The following is a 22,697-nucleotide window of genomic DNA, read 5'->3' on the forward strand; positions in this document are numbered from 1 at the left end:
GTTATTTTTGCACTGATATTTCTATAACTGGTTATTGACTGGGCACAAATTCAGGTGGATAAAATTAATTTTCTATGACACTGACATCACTCAGAGGGGCTGTTCTATGACACTGACATCACTGCTAGTCTCTGCTCTATGGCACTGACATCACCCAGAGGGGCTGTTCTATGACACTGACATCACTCAGAGCGGCTGTTCTATGACACTGACATCACTCCTAGTCTCTGCTCTATGGCACTAACATCACCCAGAGGGGCTGCTCTATGACACTGACATCACTCCTAGTCTCTGCTCTATGACACTAACATCACCCAGAGGGGCTGCTCTATGACAGCGACATCACTCAGAGGGGCTGCTCTATGACACTGACATCACTCCTAGCCTCTGCTCTATGGCACTGACATCACTCAGAGGGGCTGTTCTATAACACTGACATCACTCAGAGGGGCTGTTCTATGTCACTGACATCACTCAGAGGGGCAGCTCTATGACACTGACATCACTCAGAGCGGCTGTTCTATCACACTGACATCACTCAGAGCGGCTGTTCTATAACACTGACATCACTCAGAGCGGCTGTTCTATAAAACTGACATCACTCCTAGTCTCTGTTCTATATACTGACATCACTCAGAGGGGCTGTTCCATGACACTGACATCACTCAGAGGGGCTGTTCTATAACACTGACATCACTCAGAGCGGCTGTTCTATAACACTGACATCACTCAGAGCGGCTGTTCTATAACACTGACATCACTCCTAGTCTCTGCTCTATGGCACTGACATCAGTCAGAGAGGCTGTTCTATAACACTGACATCACTCAGAGGGGCTGTTCTATGACACTGACATCACTCAGAGGGGCTGTTCCATGACACTGACATCACTCAGAGGGGCTGTTCTATAACACTGACATCACTCAGAGGGGCTGTTCTATAACACTAACATCATTCCTAGTCTCTGCTCTATGACACTGACATCACTCAGAGGGGCTGTTCTATAACACTGACATCACTCAGAGGGGCTGTTCTATAACACTGACATCACTCAGAGGGGCTGTTCTATGACACTGACATCACTCAGAGGGGCAGCTCTATGACACTGACATCACTCAGAGCGGCTGTTCTATAACACTGACATCACTCAGAGCGGCTGTTCTATAACACTGACATCACTCAGAGCGGCTGTTCTATAACACTGACATCACTCCTAGTCTCTGCTCTATGGCACTGACATCAGTCAGAGAGGCTGTTCTATAACACTGACATCACTCAGAGGGGCTGTTCTATGACACTGACATCACTCAGAGGGGCTGTTCCATGACACTGACATCACTCAGAGGGGCTGTTCTATAACACTGACATCACTCAGAGGGGCTGTTCTATAACACTAACATCATTCCTAGTCTCTGCTCTATGACACTGACATCACTCAGAGGGGCTGTTCTATAACACTGACATCACTCAGAGGGGCTGTTCTATAACACTGACATCACTCAGAGGGGCTGTTCTATGACACTGACATCACTCAGAGGGGCTGTTCTATGTCACTGACATCACTCAGAGGGGCAGCTCTATGACACTGACATCACTCAGAGCGGCTGTTCTATAACACTGACATCACTCAGAGGGGCTGTTCTATGACACTGACATCACTCAGAGGGGCAGCTCTATGACACTGACATCACTCAGAGCGGCTGTTCTATAACACTCACATCACTCCTAGTCTCTGCTCTATGACACTGACATCACTCAGAGCGGCTGTTCTATAACACTGACATCACTCAGAGCGGCTGTTCTATAACACTGACATCACTCAGAGCGGCTGTTCTATAACACTGACATCACTCCTAGTCTCTGCTCTATGGCACTGACATCAGTCAGAGAGGCTGTTCTATAACACTGACATCACTCAGAGGGGCTGTTCTATAAAACTGACATCACTCAGAGCGGCTGTTCTATAACACTGACATCACTCCTAGTCTCTGCTCTATGGCACTGACATCAGTCAGAGAGGCTGTTCTATAACACTGACATCACTCCTAGTCTCTGCTCTATGGCACTGACATCACTCAGAGGGGCTGTTCTCTAATACTGACATCACTCCTAGTCTCTGCTCTATTACACTGACATCAGAGGGTCTAAGGGTGCCAGTCAGCACTCACCCTTTTTTACACTTCTTGAAGATTTTCCCAATCTTTTCTTGGGGAACATCATATTTGTCAGAGATCTAAAGAAGCAAAAGAAAAATAATATTACAAAGTTCTGTGTTCATGACTTGACAAAACAAATACCTTCATACAGTGGTACAGTCACTTGGCTTTCTGTTTCTCTCATCTGCACACACAAAGACACAGATGAGCGCCTGTCTATCCTGTGGAGGAGGGCTACCCGCCTTTGGAAAGAGCTGGAATCAGGGGTCTGTTGCTTCCCAAAGTCACAGATGTCACAACTCTATTATATGGCCATGGTGTTTTGAAATTAATACCTTACAGAGAAGTGTTATGTTTACAGAGGAAGTACAGACCTACTCTTTCCACCCAAAATCCGTGTGCTGTACTTGTCATGCCTGATGAGCGAACGCTGCTGCAACAAGAAAACTAAAGTCCTCGGTCCACCTCTCTGAGCTGAGCGCTCCATGCATGTTGGCATCCACGTGGGCCCCTCTCCGAACTGCAGGCTCCATGCATGTTGACATCCATGTGGGCCCCTCTCTGAGCTGAGAGCTCCATGCATGTTGGCATCCACGTGGGCCCCTCTCTGAGCTGAGCGCTCCATGCATGTTGACATCCATGTGGGCCCCTCTCCGAACTGCAGGCTCCATGCATGTTGGCATCCACGTGGGCCCCTCTCTGAGCTGTGAGCTCCGAGCATGCTGACGTCCACAACGGCCCCTCTCTGAGCTGCAGGCTCCATGAGCGTTGACAAGCATCCTGTCTAGGCACTTTACTCAGTGCACAAAGGCCTCACTCTGGAGTGACACATGCCTCAATGGTGCCAGTTCTGACTCAGTTTCCACTGGCAGGTGACTGTTCTAAACCTTGGCCTCCTCTCAACAGGAAAGAGAGACCCTCACCTCACATACCCCACGACTATCGTGGGATTAAGGCGTGTCCAGCCCAAAGCAGGAGTTCATTTCAGATACAGACTCACTGGAAGGAAGGAACTGTTTGATTCCCCAGCTCAGACGGAACATCCAAGGGCCCTGGCCACAGCCAGGCCAGCGCCTCACCAGGGGCGGAGCCTCTCCGGAGTGGGCTCTGGCTAAGGTGTGGCCGAGGGTCCCAGTCCTGGCCCACATTCCCTCCCGACCAGGGGCACGGGGTCCACACAGTGCAGTGAGCTCTGGAGGTTTCCTCTCAGGCGTGGAGCTGTCTGCACAGGGAGGGGACAGCTACTCCAAGGACCAGAGGCTGATTCAATCTAGGTCAGACACTGTTACCTGAGGAGGTATCCAGATCGCTCCCACCCAGGGGTCACCGCCCTGCCCACCCTTGATCTGAAGAGCACGGCTCTGGGCGGCCCTGAGATCGGGGCTTCAGAAGACCAGCCTGCAGATCATTTTCAATCTAACAAAGATACATCGTGCACATCGAAACCACATCCAAGCTGCCATCATACACGTTCACCTCTTTTCTGTACCACTGGACTATCACTGTGTTTATGAAACCCCCAGCCCAGGAGATGGGAGGCTGGGATGAATTCCTCAAACGCTGTGAATGAATTATATTTGCACAGTGAGTCCCAGTCTTTTCCACGCTCTCCTCTCTCTCCATCATCAAGAGGTGAGGAGGGGCTATCAGGAGACAAGGAAGCGGAGGAACCGGGAGAAGTCACAGGAAGCCGAATGACCCAGAGCAGAGGGGCGACAGGTGGCGCTGGGCGCCGCTGGCTGAGGCGCAGGGGAGGAGCTGCGGTGACATCCGCTTCCTAGAGACCGAGAGATAGCGCCCCCTGGCTGCCACCCCCTGCACTGCCTCAGTTCTCCCCGCAGCATCCATCAGTTCAGTTCAGTTCAGTCCAGTCGCTCAGTCGTGTCCGACTCTTTGCGACCCCCATGGTCTGCAGCACACCAGGCTTCCCTGTCCATCACCAACTCCGGAAACTTACTCAAACTCATGCCCGTCTAGTCGGTGATGCCACCCAACCATCTCATCCTCTGTCGTCCCCTTCTCCTCCTGCAATCTTTCCCAGCTTCAGGGTCTTTTCAAATGAGTCTGTTCTTTGCATCAGGTGGTCAAAGTATTGGAGTTTCAGCTTCAGCATCAGTCCTTCCAATGAATATTCAGGACTGATTTCCTTTAGAATGGACTGGTTGGATCTCCTTGCTGTCCAAGGGACTCTCAAGAGTCTTCTCCAACACCACAGTTCAAAAGCATCCATTCTTTGCTGCTCAGCTTTCTTTATAGTCCAAATCTCACATCCACACATGACCACTGGAAAAACCATAGCCTTGACTAGACGGACCTTTGTTGGCAAAGTAATGTCTCTGCTTTTCAGTATGCTGTCTAGGTTGGTCATAACTTTTCTTCCAAGGAGCAAGCATCTTTTAATTTCATGGCTGCAGTCACCATCTGCAGTGATTTTGGAGCCCCAAAAAATAAAGTCTCTCACTGTTTCCCCATCTATTTGCCCTGAAGTGATGGGACCAGATGCCATGATCTTCGTTTTCTGAATGCTGAGCTTTAAGCCAACTTTTTCACTCTCCTCTTTCACTTTCATTAAGAGTCTCTTTAGTTCTTCGCTTTCGGCCATAAGGGTGTTGTCATCTGCATATTTGAGGTTACTGATATTTCTCCCCGCATCCATCAGTGCTACCTGGAAAATTACACAGTGGCCTCTGCCGATTTCACTGTAGCCATCTTCCTAACCAGAATGTAAACTCCATTCAGCACTGGGTCATGTACTCCGGTATCTCTAGTGCCAAGAACAGTGCCTGGCACAAAGTAGGCCCTTCACAAACGTTTGTGAAATGAATTCAACATTCGGCAGTAGTCAGGGGAAACCTGCTTCTAGCCGAGTTATGGACTCACTTTGAGCTCAAAGATTCCAATGATTTACAGGGGCCCGAGGTGGATACATATCAAGACACAGTGCTGACCCCTTGAATTTCACTTTGGGGCAAAGCCAAAACAGGGATCAGCCTGGCACCCTTCTCGTGTCTCTATGATGTCCCCAAGGGCAGGCTGGGGTCAGTGTGCTCTTGGGCCATTTGCTGAGATGCTGCGGCAGAAGGATCTCCGAGCCATCGAAGTTGTATGGGCACTTCTCAAGCTGGACATGCAGGTGATCAGAAGTGTGCAACTAGTGACTTCACTTTAAATCACCTGGCTGTGGTCACCTCTGGTCACAACTCTGCCTTTTCACAAATAGGCTTTGGGTAATGTCTGGACACAAATTCAGTCATTCCCCAAGATCAGAAGTTTCAAAGGCCGATGAAGGAGCCACTGTTTTATGTGTGGAAGTTTTCAAGATTTTGATAGAAATAATTTTTTGTTGGCTTCTAAGCAGTCTGTTAAGTGGCAGTTTCTCTTTAACCAAGCACAGGAAAGTTAAACCATTCCAAGGGTCATTACAAATCCACTCAGTTCAGTGGACTAGACGCTGGTGGGTGATTACTATCTACCAATGGGTGTGCTGGGCACAGTGGTGTGAGGTAGGTACAACCTTGCAACCGCTGAAGACTAAGCTGGGGGTGTGGGGGTCGGGGTGAAACGTGGCATGTGCCTCAGCCACAGACAAGGTGCTGGGACTCAGGAAAGGCTTTAGCACCACCGAGGAACCTGGATGGGCTGGTAAAATTTGTTCTGATCGAACTCTGTGCAAGTAAGAGGATTATGAAGCTCCTACTACTTACAGCTTCCATCAGGCCTTTCAAGGATGGAGTCTTGAGCATCAGGGCATCGAAGACTTCTTCTGACTCCTTCCGCACGTAGAGCAGCACTGATCCCCAGTGGGGAAGAAGGAGGGAAAAGTGTAATTCATTGATAGGAGCAAAACAAGAAAACAGATTGCAGGTATTGGGAAAAATAAAAAGAGACGTCCACATTAAGGATGGCAAACATGAACCAATATAAAATCTGTCTCAAGGAACACAGCTTTCAGCTTCTTTTTAACTCTGCTGGAAGTCCCGGCTCAAGCCAGGAGGAGCTGCTCTGATGGAGGAACAATCAAGGGAAGTCAACACTGATGGGGTCTGCTTGAGGAATTCATACTTTGGCTGGATTCAGAGCTCACTTTCCACTGGAAAATCCCACTATGAAACGTAAACCAACACACCTCTCTTTGGTTCTTCTACCCGGGTCAGCTTAGCAGGAGGCGGGATCACAAAGTCGTCTTCCGAGCTGTACGGCCCCCTCTTCAAGCTGGACCTGCAGATGATCCGAGGTGTGCAATTAGTGACTTCACTTTCAATCACTTGCAGAAACAAAAGGAGTTTCCGGGTGTTATCACTGGATTTTACATTTAAAATGCCCTTCGTTTTAAAATGGGCCAGCCTTTATTTTGTGGATGAAAATCTGGGGCTCAAGGGAAGAAGCTGACTGACCCGGGCTAGTGTGACCGAATAGCAGAGGGGGACCACACTCAGGAGCCTGCCGGACATCCCTGTTGCTCTCACACAGCTCCAGCTGCCCTCTTGGGAATGGGGTTTCTCTTCAGGAAAAAAAAAAAACTTATGAAGGAGGTGGGATGTGAGCTGCGCGTGAAGGTGGTAACAGAGGAGAGAGCACGTCAAAAGAGGGAGGATGTGTGAGCGGGAAAACACTCAGCCAGGCTGGCTGAGACAGAAAGTCCCGGAGGAAGATGAATCTAATCCAGAAAACCTCGATCACTCAGCTCTCAGGAAGTTTAGACTTCTATGTTGCAGTGATCAGGGGGTCATTCTGAGAGTCAAGAAGGCTACAATTGGGGTGTGGCAGAGACTGGAGCGGACACCAGGATCTACGAGCAGAAGACGAATGGGACGACTCTGGAGACAATCACAGCATCAAACCCCCCAAAATACGGCAGTGTTGGTGGAAATACAAAGGGAGGGGAAACATTTCCAGGTGCATATGAAGAAAGAAGGGCTTCCCTGATAGCTCAGTTGGTAAAGAATCCGCCTGCGATGCAGGAGACCCTGGTTTGATTCCTGGGTTAGGAAGATCCCCTGGAGCAGGCATAGGCTACCCACTCCAGTATTCTTGGGCTTCCCTGGTGGCTCAGCTGGTAAAGAATCCACCCGCAATGTGGGAGACCTGGGTTCGATTCCTAGGTTGGGAAGATCTGGAGAAGGGAAAGGCCACCCATTCCAATATTCTGGCTTGGAGACTTGCATGAACCCCAGTCCATGGAGTCGCAAAGAGTCGGACACGACTGAGCGACTTTCATGAAAAAAAAAGTGAAGAGACCGGTGGGACTGGCTATCAAAGGCACAAGTCACAGTGAGCTCACTGTTGTGAGGCTCAGTGAGTGAGCAAGAAAATAGTAAAAAAAAAAAAAAAACAAAACTGAAAATGAAGTCAGTGCGAGCTTCTGAGCAGAACCATCACTTTAAGAATAGCAGCTGGAGCTTAAAATGCTGTGTATCAGCTTCCAGCACATAAGAGCTCTCCAATGAAAGTACTTGCAGGACTCAGGTCTGAGAACACGAGTTAGAGAGGCTGTGGAGAGCCTGTCTTCCACGAGGCACGTGGCCCATTTGGGTGGGCGTGGGGAGCTGGGATGGCTCACAGAAGGGGACCAGACCCTCGCCTGGTGGAGCGCTGGGCGGGTGGAGCGCTGGGCGGAAGCACTGCTGGTGAGGCTGAGAAGGGTGCCCCTGGGAGCAGGGGGCATCAACACCATCACAGCAACCGGCTGTGAAGCTACTCCAGTTTTGCAAAGCTCGATCTCCACAAGGAACCTGGGTTTCTTAGAGCAGAGGCTGATTCTGGGCCAGAGTAGGGCAGAAAAACAAGTGCCTGGTAGACGCCATGCCTGAAGGTGAGGAAGTGCTAGATCAGTGAGGGCAGGAAGGTCGAGCCGGAGTGATCCAGGAGCAAGCGAGAGGGACCCCGCTGGCCCTGGGACCATGTGAGCGAGTAAACAATGATGACCGAATCACAGCGTATTGAATACAATGGGAAACCACAAGCCCATGCTGATGTAATGCAAATGAGAAATTAAAAGCTTGACAAGGAGTGAGATGTTTACAAAGCACCTCCCCTCAAAACACCTACAAGAGGAGAAAGAGTTTCACTATACAGCAGAGAAGCCTGGCAGAGCCTGTCTGAATCAAGTGACCAGAGCGAGCATCGCCAGCAGGAGTGCCCTGAAAACACGTGTCCCCGACAGGACACGCTGAGAGCAGGGCCTCGTCTGTGCCAGTCCTGCCCAGATGCATCATCTACCCTGAGAGGAAACCACGGACAGACCCAGACAGAGGGACAGCCTACAAAACGGCGGGAGTGTGACCTGCAGAAGCAGTAGCTCAGGAAAGCCAAGGAGAGGCGAAGGCTATTCCCGATGGAAGGAGATTCAGGAGCCAGGACAACGAAAGACTCTGTGTGAGTCTGAAAGGGACTCTTTTTTGCCATAAAGGATATTTTTGGAACAACAGCAAAGCCTGGACTGGCTGGTACCGTGCTAAGGCCTTGATGTCAACATTCTGACTGTGTTATGCAGGGGAACATCCTCATTTGTGGAAACATACAAACCTAGACAGAGTATTAAAAAGCAGAGACATCACTTTGCCTATAAAGGTCTGTCTAGTTAAAGCTATGGTTTTTCCAGTAGTCATGTATGGATATGAGAGTTGGACTGTAAGGAGAGCTGAGTGCTGAAGAATTGATGCTTTTGAACTGTGGTGTTGGAGAAGACTCTTGAGAGTCCCTTGGACTGCAAGGAGATCCAACCAGTCTATCCTAAAGGAAATCAGTCCTGAATGTTCATTGGAAGGACTGATGCTGAAGCTGAAGCTCCAACACTTTGGCTACCGGATTCAAAGAACTGACTCACTGAAAAAGACCCTGATGCTGGGAAAAGATTGAAGGCAGGAGGAGAAGGGGACGACAGCGGATGAGATGGTTGGATGGCATCACTGACTCGATGCACATGAGTTTGAGCAAGCTCCGGGAGCTGGTGATGGACAGGGAGGCCTGGCGTGCTGCAGTCCATGGGGTCACAAAGAGTCAGACACAGCTGAGCAACTGAACAACAACAACCAAGGACGCAGGGGTATCGGGTCACCGCCAGCAACTTACTCTCCAGCGGCTCAGGAAAAAGGGAGTTCTCTGTACTGTAACTATTCTAGAGGTTTGAGAATGTTTCAAAATAAAAACAATTCAGTAAAACAAAACATAAACCTTACCCTTCACCCTCCAACTCTTCTGAGGCAATGGGAAGGACCTAAGACCAAGGGAAAAAAAAAGACTGTTTTTCAAGCATATGCTAAAATATTTCAGACCTTAAACAAATTATTCCTAAAACAAAAGTAATTTGGAATGTAACCAATCTCACACAAAATCCGTTAGCCTTATTATTCAATGACCAGATTCTTAAAGATGTCTTGAACTCCTCCAGTTCAGGAGCTGGCAAACTACACCCCATGAACCAAGTCTGGCCTGATGCCCATTTATGTAAATACAGTATTTACTGGTGCACAGCCACGCCCATTCCTGGCACAGTGTTTAGGGTGATTTTGGCCCCACAACAGTAGACGCAAGTCACAACAGAGAGCCTTCAATCCCCCAAAAGCCTAAAATGTTTATTCTTGGGCCCTTTACAGCAAACGATTAGTGAGCCCTGCTCACCCTAGACCCATGAGAAACTGGACACCCTGGCAGTGCCTTTCCTGAAGAACTCTGCAAACACATCTGTCTGTCGGAATCTGTGTACAAAGCTCCTGGCATATGTCTCTGGGGCATCTACCTGAACTCAGGTGGAGGGCATGCTCCACTCCACCCAAGTCCAACCTCCACTGAGCTTCTGCTCCAAGTAGAGCGTGACTGCAGCTTTGATAAATTTCAGATTAGTGGCTGAGACGCGACCAAACATGTGCCAGTGACGGTCCCCTAACTGAAACTGCGAGGAGAGCGCTCAGACATCCTTCATCCTATTAAGGCTCCCACTCCTGGTATTCCTCTGGCTTTTCCCTCCTGTCCAGACCCATGGAGGTGAAATTCACAAGATCACAGACTCAACTTCACATGTTATTATTCCAGCGCCTTTTAAAGAGCTGAAGACACCAACAGATAACATCCGTACAGAATTAAGTCAGCAGGTCTGGGGCTGTGGTTCCACGGCAACGATGCTTACACATACCTGACCGTGAGAACAATACGTTGCCCGAACCAGACACTCCAAAGAGCTGATCCCTAACCCTGGGCAGACCTCACCAAGCTCTGGCCTCTGTTTGCCAAAGACTCTCCTTCTGTGACCTGTCGCCTCCTAGCAGCCACCCTGGGATCCGGGTTACCTACGTGAGCACCCCGCTGAAGACTGGCAAAGTGCACGTCGGGGATGAAAAGGACAGGTTGGGTGTCAAGATCAATGAAGGGCTTGAAAACTGTGATGTCCATGCGTTTGTGAGAGGGAAGAAGCGGCACTTTGACATCGGAAACTGAAAAAAAATAAATAACACGAGGACACCACAGTCAGCAGCTTCTATTCCCAGACTGCAGGCAGGCTACAGAGCATCTTTCTTGTTTAAGAAACTTAAATTATAGCAGAACAGCAGATACAGGTCATGCTGCCTGAACTGCGAAAAATTACACTTAATGTGTTTGTATTTGCACTAAAATCAATCGCACATCTTACCAAAGGCAGGAGAGAAAAAGCCATGTTTAAACACAAAGACACACACACACACACACAGAGAAAGATCCAGAACAGAGACAAAGTATGTGCTACTTCTGCCTGAAAGGCTAAAACTTAACGATTGTATAAACATAATTTAGAGGTAGTTTCACCCTGGATCTCCTCATTAGGTAATCTGTTCTGACAGCGGTGTACTCTTGACTTCAGAACAGGCACCTCAACTCCAGACTTTCATCTTCAGAACCGAACGCCAGGGAGGCAGAGAGACAACGTGACTGTCTAACTCTTTATTTACTAAATTACAGACTCCACCGTCCCCCAGCCCCCTGCCCTGAGGTGCTTAGAGATGAGCTTTCCAAGCTGCTGAGTGGCTCTCTGAAGGGACATCTCCTGAGCTGCACTGTGAGGCCAGCGGCAGAGCCCAGACGGGCATGCTCAGGCCACATCTGCTGGGCGCCGGCCATGCAGAAAGCAGTTGCAGCTGTCCGAGCTCCAGCTGTGCAGAGTGTGTGCTTTTTTCCTTCCTTTTAGCTGAGAGCTACGGGATTCTGTGAATATGAATGCTGGCCATATTAAAAAGGAAAAAGAAAAAAAAAAGCTTTCCCGGTGCAACGTCCAAACAGAAGCCCTATAGATTCTGCAAATGTTAAGAATATCTGACAGAAGAACACCATGCTATTTCAAATTAAGACAACCTGAATTCCAAAGGGTGTTACTATTACTCTTAAAAATCTAGGCCAGTTCCAATCTCATTATCAGCTATTCAAGTGGAACGTGTGTTATTTGTCAGGAACGGGAGCCAGAACTGAGGGCCAAAATCGTCTGAACTCTGGAAAAACTCAGGACTCCTTCCTGGAGTTCCCTGAGCACGACTTAGTTCAAGCCCTCGTCGGTCCTTGCTTCCTGGTTGAAGGAAGCAAAGCTATCACTTCTCAGCAATAAGGAGAAAATAACCACTACGCTAGCTTCTGTTTACAAACTTGAGTTACTGTTGGAACGAAAAGGTCTAAAACGCTTGGCAGAAGAAACACTTCTACTTACAGGCGCTCAACTGGGAGCTGGGGTCAGTGCACTTGCCTTTTCTTTTGCTTTGTTTTCGTTCTTCATCTCTGATCTTTCGTTCGGCTCCCTGGGTGGAGAGAAGACAAGACATGGCTCTGTTCACTGGCCCTCTTAAAATGCTTAGCTCTTATCCTGACCTTCGGTGGGAAAATACCTCCTCTTTGGAGATGCACTGCACTGCTTATGATACTTGTGGAGCTTATTATGGTAGTTTCCTCGAAAAAAGCCCTTTCTTAAAACTATTTTTAAACTAGAAAAAAAAATCACAGGAAAACCCTTGTTTAAAAAACTAAGAGAGCAGAATTCCCCTCAACAATGGATGAGGCCAGGTCAAATGGAAGCCAAGAAAATCAGCTAACGTACTGCACACTGGCTTCAAAGACACAAGTGACTTTTCTTGTCGTCTAATAACAAGAAAATGAGAGAAAAAAATACAAGCTGATCCCACTTTGAGTATACTGTCCTGTACAGCCAATGTGGCTCAGATGGTAAAAGCATCTGCTTACAATGCGGGAGACCTGGGTTCGATCCCTGGGTTGGGAAGATCCACTGGAGAAGGAAATGGCAACCCACTCCAGTATTCTTGCCTGGAAAATCCCATGGACAGAGGAGCCTGGCAGGCTACAGTACACGGGGTCGCAAAGAGTCGGACATGACTAAGCGACTTCACTTCACTTCACTTCACGGCCAGTGTGGTTACTGAAAACTGTGATTCTGTCCAAGGTCTTGGCATTGACTAAGTGATAGATCCAACCAACTATGACTCACAAGAGCAAATATTTAGCTAGAAATCTGTAGTCACTTAAAAGGAAAGCTTTACTCCCAGGCCTACAAAGAGGATATACACACATGGTACACAGAACTACACAAAGAACAGCAGTGCTGCACAGGTGGCCCCACAAGTACATTAGGAACAAACGCAACCTGAAATTGAGCAAGTAGGCAAAATGGAAACAAAATTATTCGTTAGCTATTTTGCTTGACCTACTTGCATTTATTTCTAGATGGTGCAGATTTGTTTACAAAGTTATTCACATTCCCTGGCAGCTCCACGGTAAAGAATCTGCCTGCAATGCAGGAGATCTGGGTTCAATCCCTGGGTCGGGAAGATCCCCTGGAGAAGGGAGTGGCAATCCACTCCAGTGATTTTTGCCTGGAGAATCCCACAGACAGAGGAGCCAAGCAAGCAACAATCCATGGGGTTGCAGAGTCAGACACGACTGAGTGAGTAGCACTTTTTTCTGTTAAAGAACTGGTTATTTATTCTTCAGTAAATACACTCCCTGATAGCAAACAGTGGCAATAAAAATCATCCAGTTGATTTGGCATGATTATACAATAAAACAACATTTTAAAACATAGAATGACAGAGATGTTATGGGGAGGGAGGTGGGAGGGGGGTTCATGTTTGGGAACACATGTAAGAATTAAAGATTTTAAAATTAAAAAAATAAAAAACTTAATACTAAAAAAAATAAATAAAAATAAAACATAGAATGAAAAACCACCTTCTACGTTTATCGATACATCACTAATGTAGCAATACACACAAACTTGCCCATCACCACTGCTACGTGACGCTGATGCAAACACTACGTCCCTGACAGAGAAGAACAGGCGAAGGTCATCAGGCTCCTCGCCGTTACCGTCTGGGGTTGGTCTGTGTCTTGCTCAGTTCCTTCTGATGGTCTAAAAATAACTCCACATCAAAGTCTTTGCAACCCCATGGACGGTAGCCTGCCAGGCTCCCTTGTCTGTGGGATTTCCCAGGCAAGAATACTGGAGTGGGTTGCCATTTCCTTCTCCAGGCGGATCTTCCCGACCCAGGGATACAGAACCTGCAACTCCTGCATTAGCAGGAGAGTTCTTTACCAGTGGGCCACCAGGGAAGCCCCCAGACCCGCCTAGCAGACCTGGAAGATCCAACAGAAGATCTGGAAGATGCAACTGTTTCCAAGGAGGTTCGCCAGATCTCAGGACAAGACTCAGGAAGACTCACGGCTGACAGGCACACCCGACAGCCAGCAAGGTCAAGGTCACAACCTTTGGTGTCCTGTAAGATCCCAGGAGCCAGGAAACCCCGAGTGAGGAGGAGGATGGAACCACTGCAACAACCCAGAACTGACACGGGAATCCACGGCTAGGCTACCGAAGCCACAGTCCGTGTGCTCAAAGAGCCTGTGGGAAAAACTGAACATGGTAAGCAGAGTCTTGGAAGACATAAAATAGATTCAAACTGATCTTCCAGAGATGAAAGCTACATAGGTGGGACTGCAGCAGTGTGGACAAGGCACAGGGAAAGATGTGAGCACATGTGAAAAAAAATTTTTTAATTAAATGGATAAAACTTTAACCTCTCCCTAGAATTTTTAGAAAAACGACATGGAGATAACAATTGTTTTTCTTTTGGCTCTAAGAAGAATGTGGCATGAACGAAGGAAATCTGAGTCGGGGTCAGAGACCTCTGCTCCAGAGCAGATGTGACTTACCACTGGTTAAGATGCAGCATGTGAGAAAGTGGGGGGCAGGCAGGGGGAACGGAGGAGGAATGAGGGCCCTAAGAGATGCCCACGTCTGATGCCCAGAGCCTGGGCCTCCGTTGCTTCCACAGCAAGAGGAGGAGGCTGGGCTGACTGCAAGATAGGCAGAGTCACAAGTGTCCACACAACGGAAGAGCCGGAGGAGGAGGGGGCAGGATGGCTCTCAAGGCAGGCGCGGCCACGAGCCAAGGTTGTGGGCAGCCCTAGACAGCGGAAAGGCAGAGGAACGGGTTCTCCACGAGAGATTCCAGACGGAATCAGGCTTCTGCCACCTTGACTTTTGCCCAGTAAGACTTGGGTCAGACTCCCTGACCTACAGAACTGGAAGATGACAGATGCGTGTCATTTCGAGCCACTAAGTTTGTAGTCATTTGTCAACAGCAACAACAGAAGAATAATACAACTGATACAACATGACGAGGCACATGACAGGTACTCGATAAACATCACTGGACCTGCCCTTTGGACCTGGAAGGTCTCAGGCTCAGCCCCTGGAGCCGACACAGTGCTCCGTGCACCCAAAGCACAAGTCAAGACACCAGGCCTCTGATGGCAAATTCCCTTCCGGGTTCTTAGCACCTTCTAAAAAAATCTTCATAACACAGAGGTTCAAACAGGATGAAAAGAGGAGACTAGCAAGAAAAAAAAATACAACCCGGTATTTCTGAGTGGGAAAAGTCAGAGTCATCTTCAATCTTAGTTCAGTGGACAGTTCTGCCCCATTCTGGAGGACACCACTGTCTTCAATCCCCATGGCACCAGGGCCTGCCAGCTTCTTTCTGGATTTAATCCAGCTGAGCACTGCACCTGGCAAAAGTGCCCATCTCTTCTCCAGAAAACAAGGAGTCACAGCAGAGAAAAGGAATGACACTGACATCATGTGGGTCCGTGCTCTCGCTTCCCATCCACCTGCTGCTGTCAGCAAGAATCTGAAGCTCACCTTCCCTTGCCTTAGTGAGCTGCCGGACAACCTGCCAAAAAGCCTGGAGGGAGCTATGCCAGTGACGACGCAGACTGGGAGTCCTCGGACACAGAGCTCAGGAAGAGCTCCAACTCCAGGCCACTGCCCACAGGTCCCTGTGAGCTGAGGGCCCACCCAGGACTGGGCGCAGTGTCCCTGCGTCCCACCCTATCAGGCATGCCCGACAGAACGTGCTTATCAACCCTTCTGGTTTTTCAGTCAAAAGGAGATTGGTTTTCTCCCCTGAATTATGTGATTTTGCATGGCTAAAACATGAACTGCTAATTTAAGATCAGCTATATTATGTGATCAGCAATATATGCTTCAGTTCTATTAGTTGCTCAGTAGTGTCCAACTCTTTGCAACCCCGTGGATTGCAGCACGCCAGGCTTCCCTATCCATCACTAACTCCCGGAGCTTGCTCAAACTCATGTCCATCAAGTTGGTGATGCCATCCAACCATCTCATCTTCTGTTGTCTCGTTCTCCTCCTGCCTTCAATCGTTTCCAGCTTCAGGGTCTTTTCCAATGAGTCAGTTCTTCCCATCAGCTGGCCAAAGGATTGGAGTTTCAGCATCAGCATCAATCCTTCCAATGAATATTCAGGACTGATTTCCTTTAGGATGGACTGGTTGGATATCCTTGCAATCCAAGGGACTCTCAAGAGTCTTCTCCAACACCACAATTCAAAAGCATCACCACTTCTCCAACACCACAGTTCAAAGTACATCCTTACTGGACTTAAGTATAAGAAAGGCCCTGGTCTTTTCCTATGAGGAAGGGTAGATTCTAAGTGTCTACATCCAGTCGATGGCCTTACCTTGTCACAGAAGACCTTTATCTGGCAGTATGCCCGATGCACAGGCTTGTTGCTGCGGTTGTTATAGCTGTAGGTGTCAATCTGGATGTTCAGAGGTAACCCCTTCACACCCTTCTGAGAAGAGAAGTCTGTGCTCAAGCAGTTCACAGAGATGAAAACCTGCAAACGGAAGAAAAAGATTCTGTAAGCAACAGGCACCGACAGTAACCTCTTGCACAGCTGGTAAAAATACTAACACCATGGAAATGATTCAGATAACGCTTGAAACGAGAGCTTGTCTTCTCATTTAAAAGAAGATTTTTTTTTTTTTAAGAATAAGGGGTTAATTTAAAATCACTTCTGGTCATAGGAATGACAGCTCTGATCCCTGTCAATTCTCCTCCTAATAGGAAGGTGGATGAGGCCGGTTGTCCTTCTTGACGTCATCATTAAAAGTTTCAAGGGGCACAGGTGCTCTTTGCAGCTTTTTGAGAGCCTGCTGCAAACTCTTTGGGGATTCTGCCTGCATTTGTGTCTCTACCATCTCCTAGGATAACCTGTAAAACCTATTTTCCAACATCCTGGAGTTTATGAACTCAGTGAGTCACACGACTGAAGTGGCACTGAAGGCTGTTACAGAGACTCAGGTTAATCCTGTACACAAGCATGAACATGCTCAGGGGACCCCACCCGCCTCCCCATATCTGTGAGTCTGGATTTTAACCTCCTCATGCCTGGAAAATCCCATGGATGGAGGAGCCTGGTAGGCTGCAGTCCATGGGGTCGCAAAGAGTCGGACACGACTGAGCGACTTCACTTTCACTTTTCACTTTCATGCATTGGAGAAGGCAATGGCAACCCACTCCAGCGTTCTTGCCTTGAGAATCCCAGGGACAGAGGAGCCTGGTTGGCTGCCATCTATGGGGTCGCACAGAGTCGGACACGACTGAAGCGACTTAGCAGCAGCAGCATGCCCGGTCCACAGCTGTTTGAGTTCCCAGTCAATGCTGTCGTTTTAGAATTTATTTCTGATGCATAAGCACCACATGGTGGGTATTACTGGAACTACAGTTTTTAAAACAGCCTGGCACATTTGAAGGCCCCAGACCCTTATTCTGGATTATGGCCAGTCCATGAGGTAACAACCCAGCAGCCCTAACAGCTAAACACAGGCCTCCTACACTGGTGCACTGTGAGTGAGTGAGTGCAAGTCGCTCAGTCGTGTCCGACTCTGCGACCCCATGGGCCATACAGTCCATGGAATTCTCCAGGCCAGAATACTGCAGTGGGTAGCCTTTCCCTTCAGGGGATCTTCCCGACCTAGGAATTGAACTGGGGTATCCCACATTGGAGGCAGATTCTTGACCAACTGAGCTATCAGGGAAGCCCCAAACTACATGGTAAATACTCAGTAGCCTAGGTCCATTTTCTCCATTTGGCACCTTTTTAAATAAAAACTTTTCATTTTGTGTTGGGGTCTAGCTGATTAACAATGTTGCGACAATTTCAGGTGAAGAAGGAAGGGACTCAGCCACACATATCCATGTATCCACTCTCCCTCAAGCCCCTTCCCATCCAGTCTGCCACAGAACATCGAGCAGAGTTCCCAGAGCTGTTGGCATCTTTCTTAATACTTGGCACAGTTTCTGATCTAGTACTGCCTTACCTTGCCTATCATTTTTTCTTTCCGTTTACCTAATTTTCAGCATATGAGCAAATTGCTCTAATTTTTTAAATACATACATCTAGATACACAGGCAAAGTAGCACATGTGAATTTCAGATCTACAGATCGACAGAAACTCAAGGCTTTGACTTTATACCTTTTCATATACGTTTTCTTAAAAAACATTTCATGTACAATCTGTAAGTCCAACTTAAAAAGTTAGCCTATGGAATAGATGAAAGAAGGACAAACAGAATCGCAGACAGAAAGACAACAGTTCATGCAATTACAGAACGCATACAGTAACCGAACGGTCACATTTTCTATTTTACAACTTGGTAGAAAATCTAAGCTTTCCTCTTACCACTCTAGGCCGCAAGGCTCAATTCCTAACTCAAAAACAGCTGCCTGGGAAAACTACACTTTACCCTCCACAATTTCAGGAAGTCTTTGCCCCAAAGTGATATTCCCTTTACAAGAGGATTTCACGGTAATCCAACCTAAAACCTAACCTCCCCTGGCTTCCCAGCATCAAGTTTCTATTCAGAGCAGAAGTAAGCAGGCGCCAAATCCCAGGGTCAGTATAAACACGGAGCCTTCAGAGAGACACCGCTCTCCCTGCCGTCCACGACCCCTTGTGATCACTTTCTTGTATACGTTCTTCAGTCTTTTAACACCAACTCTTTCCAAACCTGGCAGTTTTCTACATGGGATCAGAGAGAGTGGACAGCATCCCTAATTCAGCATTAAAAAATGCCACCTTGTCTCTGCAGACAAGCAGACATACCAGTAAAAGGTGAACAGTATGTGCAGTGTTTGGTCCAGGAACACAAAGTTCAGAGTCAGTGGGCTAAAGGCCCACAGGAGAAAGACGAGGGCGGCACGGGAACACGCCGGACAGTCCCAGGGACAGCCAGCCCTGAGGGGGACACGCCAGCCCTGAGGGGGACATGCATGCCGTGTCTAAGCCTCAACCAAAGGCTGACAAGGGGGCAAGATGCCGTACAGACGTCCTAGCAAGCAGTGATGTGGTCAGCAGGAAAGGCTTTGGTCTGAAAATCGAAGCATCCAGTTTTGGTCCCAGCTCTGTCACTAACTGTGCTGTGACATGGGCCAGGGTCCACTGGCCAAGCACAGGGTTGTTGAGACCACCCCTAGCTGACTTTTAACTGCAGTGCCAGGTTGGAATTTATACTGAAAGATGATGAACCCTACATTCCTACTCTGTAAGTCTAGTAACAACAATTTTATGTAATATGTTGATCAATCAACTTTTACATATCACACTCTTAAAAGAGTACCATGTAAGGTTGCCACTTAAAGCAATCATACTAACTACTTGTATAAAATTAAGAATCTTGCGCAACAGTGGTTCTCAAAGTGTGGCCAGAACATCAGCCTGCCTGGAAGTGTGAGCACTGGACACCCTGACTTGCCTGGAAGTCCAGGCCGTCAGCCTGTACCGGCCGCCCCTGCTGTTCCTGCTCCCAGCGGCCCGGGGTGGGTTTTGGGCTTGAGGACAGTTTCAGGTCCTCTCTGGTCATTCTCGTGGTTGGCCAAGAGAAAACCACTCCTGTCAAGTAAGTAACTGTTTACGAACTTACACACTTTGAGCCATAAAAGAGCTCCTTTGGCTCCAAAACTCTGAGGTTAGTAAAACAAGTTTCAATGTATGATTTCCTTTCTTTAAGAAGTTCAGATGTGCTTACATGTGTTTATATTTATCCCATCAGGCATTTTTATATTAAAAAAAATTTTTACAGAGATACAGTCCTATCAAATAATAATGTTCATTTAATCAATGGAAAGATAAAGATTAAAGCATCTGCTCAACCTTACTATTCAACAAGGTCATGCAAATCCTCAAGAATTCCTAGCTTAGAAGATAAACAGACCAGAGAAGGGGGTCTGTCAGACTGTACTTAAGTTTATTCCTCGTGTGACGTTTGGTTTTCACAGGAGCTGATGAGTGGGAATGAGCTGTGTGTCTGGATGGGGGTGTCAGGCTGACTGCTGGTGTCGTCCCCAAGGAGGACAGAGGCCAGCCTTTCTGTTCCTGGGGCTGGGACACAGCACATGCTCAGCACGTAGGTTTTTAACAAGAGAAAGAAAATGTAGAGAGAGGAGTGAAGAAACACAACCGAGATACATGAGGGAGTTCTCAAGTATTCATCTAAACCGGGAGTGGGCTAACTTTTTCTGCAGTGTCTGATAAAGAGTTTTCACCTTCATGGGCCAAATGCGACCACCCAGCTCTGCAGTGATGGTGCTAAAGCCACCACCACAAACAACACGTGAGCAGAGAAGGATGGTGGTGCCTTGAGAATAGGCCGCTGGATGGCCAGTCTCCAAGCCACTGGGATGTAACTGATCTTCACATCACCACGATGTGGGAACAGTGAGGAAGTGTCAGGCCCTTTTTGTGACTCAGCGTTTCCACTTTGCACACAAGTGGCCTTCTGAGAAGACAGGCGCTGGGGACGTCTCACCAGTGTGACCTCTCCCATGGACCACCCCCACCCGCCCCCCATCAACATAGCCCAGGCTTGCCGAGGGGACTCCACCAAGTCCTGAAGGAGAAGCGTGGTATCCGGGAATCTTTATTTAGGAAGGTGACACACTTTTCGACAGAGAGACAGCAAATGTACGACACAAGACAGAGCTCTGCCCCGGGTCCTGGGGCAGCAACAAGACAAGGGTGTTCTGATCCTCAGCCACGTCAACCCCAGGGGCTGGTTCTACCTGGCGGCTTGGCCTTGACTTGACCTTGGACAACAGGCCAAGTCACCCACGTCTGGATAAGACAGAATGTTCAGACCATTCTCACTGTGTAGAGAAATACTTTCTATAATGAGATTACAGAAAAACTCCAGTATCTGCTAAAGAAGGTGGGAAAGAGATAGAAAGAGGAACTATTATGTATCCATCCTCCTCTATAAAACACAAGTATGTGTGCATGTACACAGACACACACAGATACACACACACTTTAAAGAGTCTTATATCTGAAATCCGAGAGTAGGCTGAATGATACACAACCTTCCTTCTTCAGAATGACGTAAAGATCTTTAGGAACGCAAATAATGACCCTTACTCTACTTTTGTATTTCTTTACCACTGATTTAGAGGAAAAGTTAGATTTTATTCAAATAATTGGAACATAAACTCAAAAGATGAGCAATCAATGTCCCCATCCAAAATCACTAGAGGAAAAAAAAACCTAACCCTCCCCCCCACCACACACACACAAAACCCTGCTAAACAGGTGGAAGATGCTTGGCAAGATTCCTCTTTCAATGTCCAGCCCATTTTTCTAAGACAGTTCCTCATTACTAGCTGAGAATTCACGAACTTAGAACTTTTCAAAAAATCTAATTTTGTTTTCATGTACTTAGACTTTTTCAAAAGATTTAATTTTGTCCTCAAAACTCAGTTTGAAAATAAAAACAAAAGAATAAAGAATTGCATTATCAAAGAAGTAACTTGTATAGATTTTTTTTTCATTCCAAATGTTGACAAGCACAGAACCAACAAGCAATCAGACCCTGAGCTAGTTAACAATGATTTTCCCAGGAAGCATTATGGCAGCCACACAATACAGCTCACCAGCCAGCTGCTGTGCCCACTGCTACCCCTCAGACGGGAAGAAAGAGAGGAGGAAGACAGAGGCAACCAGTGTGCTCAGAAGACAGTCACAGTGAGCAGCTCACGTTCCAGCAGGTGGAGAGAACACGGCTGAGAACAGATTTTATAAACTCTCAACTTGCATGCTCTTCGGGGGCTTCATCATCTATACCACCAACCAAGACATAATTCCAGAAAACTTACTGACTCTCTAGTCTAAAGGGAATAGTCAGATGTGTGAGCTGAAACAAGTGAATTTCACTTGTAGGGAGAAGTTCTAGAAATATTGTTTATCTACCTAATTCACAGAAAGAAAGCACTAACAAAGTAATCAGAATTCATAAGGTGGAAGTTACAAAAGTTATAAGCAGTTTAGTCAAAAGCTGAGTGATGAGACTGATTAATTTAAATATATTAGGTTAATTTTCATAAACAAAAAGGCTTTTCTTATCAAAAATCTACCACAACAGTCATACTCACTCCCTACTACTCTTCACGTACAAGGAAAGAAACTGAGAGCCAGATAATACAGCTTTAATTTTTTTCCCCACTGATTTTGGTGAAATTTTACACGTTATCATAAGACAATGACATTGCTGCTACACTGGTGAAAATCATTTCCTCTGACTTTCATAGTATGGTTTTCTCAATGCGAGGAAAGAAAAATTTCAAAATGTGAACCTTTAGATTCACTGAGAACCTTCTGAACCACCCTTATGACAGTTTGGATCAAATTTTCTTAATTAAACTTTTTTTTCAAGGAATAACCTTTTCATTTTAAGGGCTCTAATTTTTACATTATGATAAAGTATCAAAGCAACGCTCATAAGTGAGAGGTGAGAGTTGAGCCACGTGACGTCACCTGGGTGATGGGGACAACTGAAGAGCTTAGAGAAAGCCTGAAGGAACGGACCTGAGCTCTCAAGGGCTCCGCGTGCCAGCTCCACACTGTTTGGGTCCCACCTCCTTCACAAGACTTTTTATACACACTTTGGGGGGATCCTTATTTTGGGGGCTCAGCTGGTAAAGAATCCGCCTGCAATACAGGAGATCTGGGTTCGACCCCTGGGTTGGGAAGATACCCTGGAGAAGGGAAAGGCTACCCACTCCAGTATTCTGGCCTGGAGAATTCCATGGACTGTATAGTCCACGGGGTCGAAAAGAGTCGGACACGACAGAGTGACTTTCACTCTCTCAATTTATGATAACCTTTATTTCATTCGCTACTGACATCTCTCTTATGACTAAAGACCTAATAACAACTGAA

At 47.3% G+C, this 22,697-nt stretch overlaps 1 protein-coding gene across 1 annotated transcript in view; it reads right to left on the bottom strand.

Annotated features, from left to right (window-relative positions):
* GRHL1 (grainyhead like transcription factor 1) overlaps positions 1–22,697 on the bottom strand; it is a 49,059-nt gene that overhangs the window by 1,177 nt on the left and 25,185 nt on the right. The window contains exons 9-15 of the mRNA XM_052648632.1: positions 16,163–16,321; positions 11,822–11,909; positions 10,444–10,583; positions 9,333–9,370; positions 6,281–6,372; positions 5,859–5,944; positions 2,167–2,231 (exon numbers count right to left, since the gene is read on the bottom strand). Of these exons, the coding sequence (XP_052504592.1) occupies positions 2,167–2,231; positions 5,859–5,944; positions 6,281–6,372; positions 9,333–9,370; positions 10,444–10,583; positions 11,822–11,909; positions 16,163–16,321 (668 nt within the window). The remainder of the gene's footprint in view (positions 1–2,166; positions 2,232–5,858; positions 5,945–6,280; positions 6,373–9,332; positions 9,371–10,443; positions 10,584–11,821; positions 11,910–16,162; positions 16,322–22,697) is intronic.

The sequence above is a fragment of the Budorcas taxicolor genome, chromosome 11 (genome assembly GCF_023091745.1).
Source record: "Budorcas taxicolor isolate Tak-1 chromosome 11, Takin1.1, whole genome shotgun sequence".
Taxonomy (NCBI): Eukaryota; Metazoa; Chordata; class Mammalia; order Artiodactyla; family Bovidae; genus Budorcas; species Budorcas taxicolor.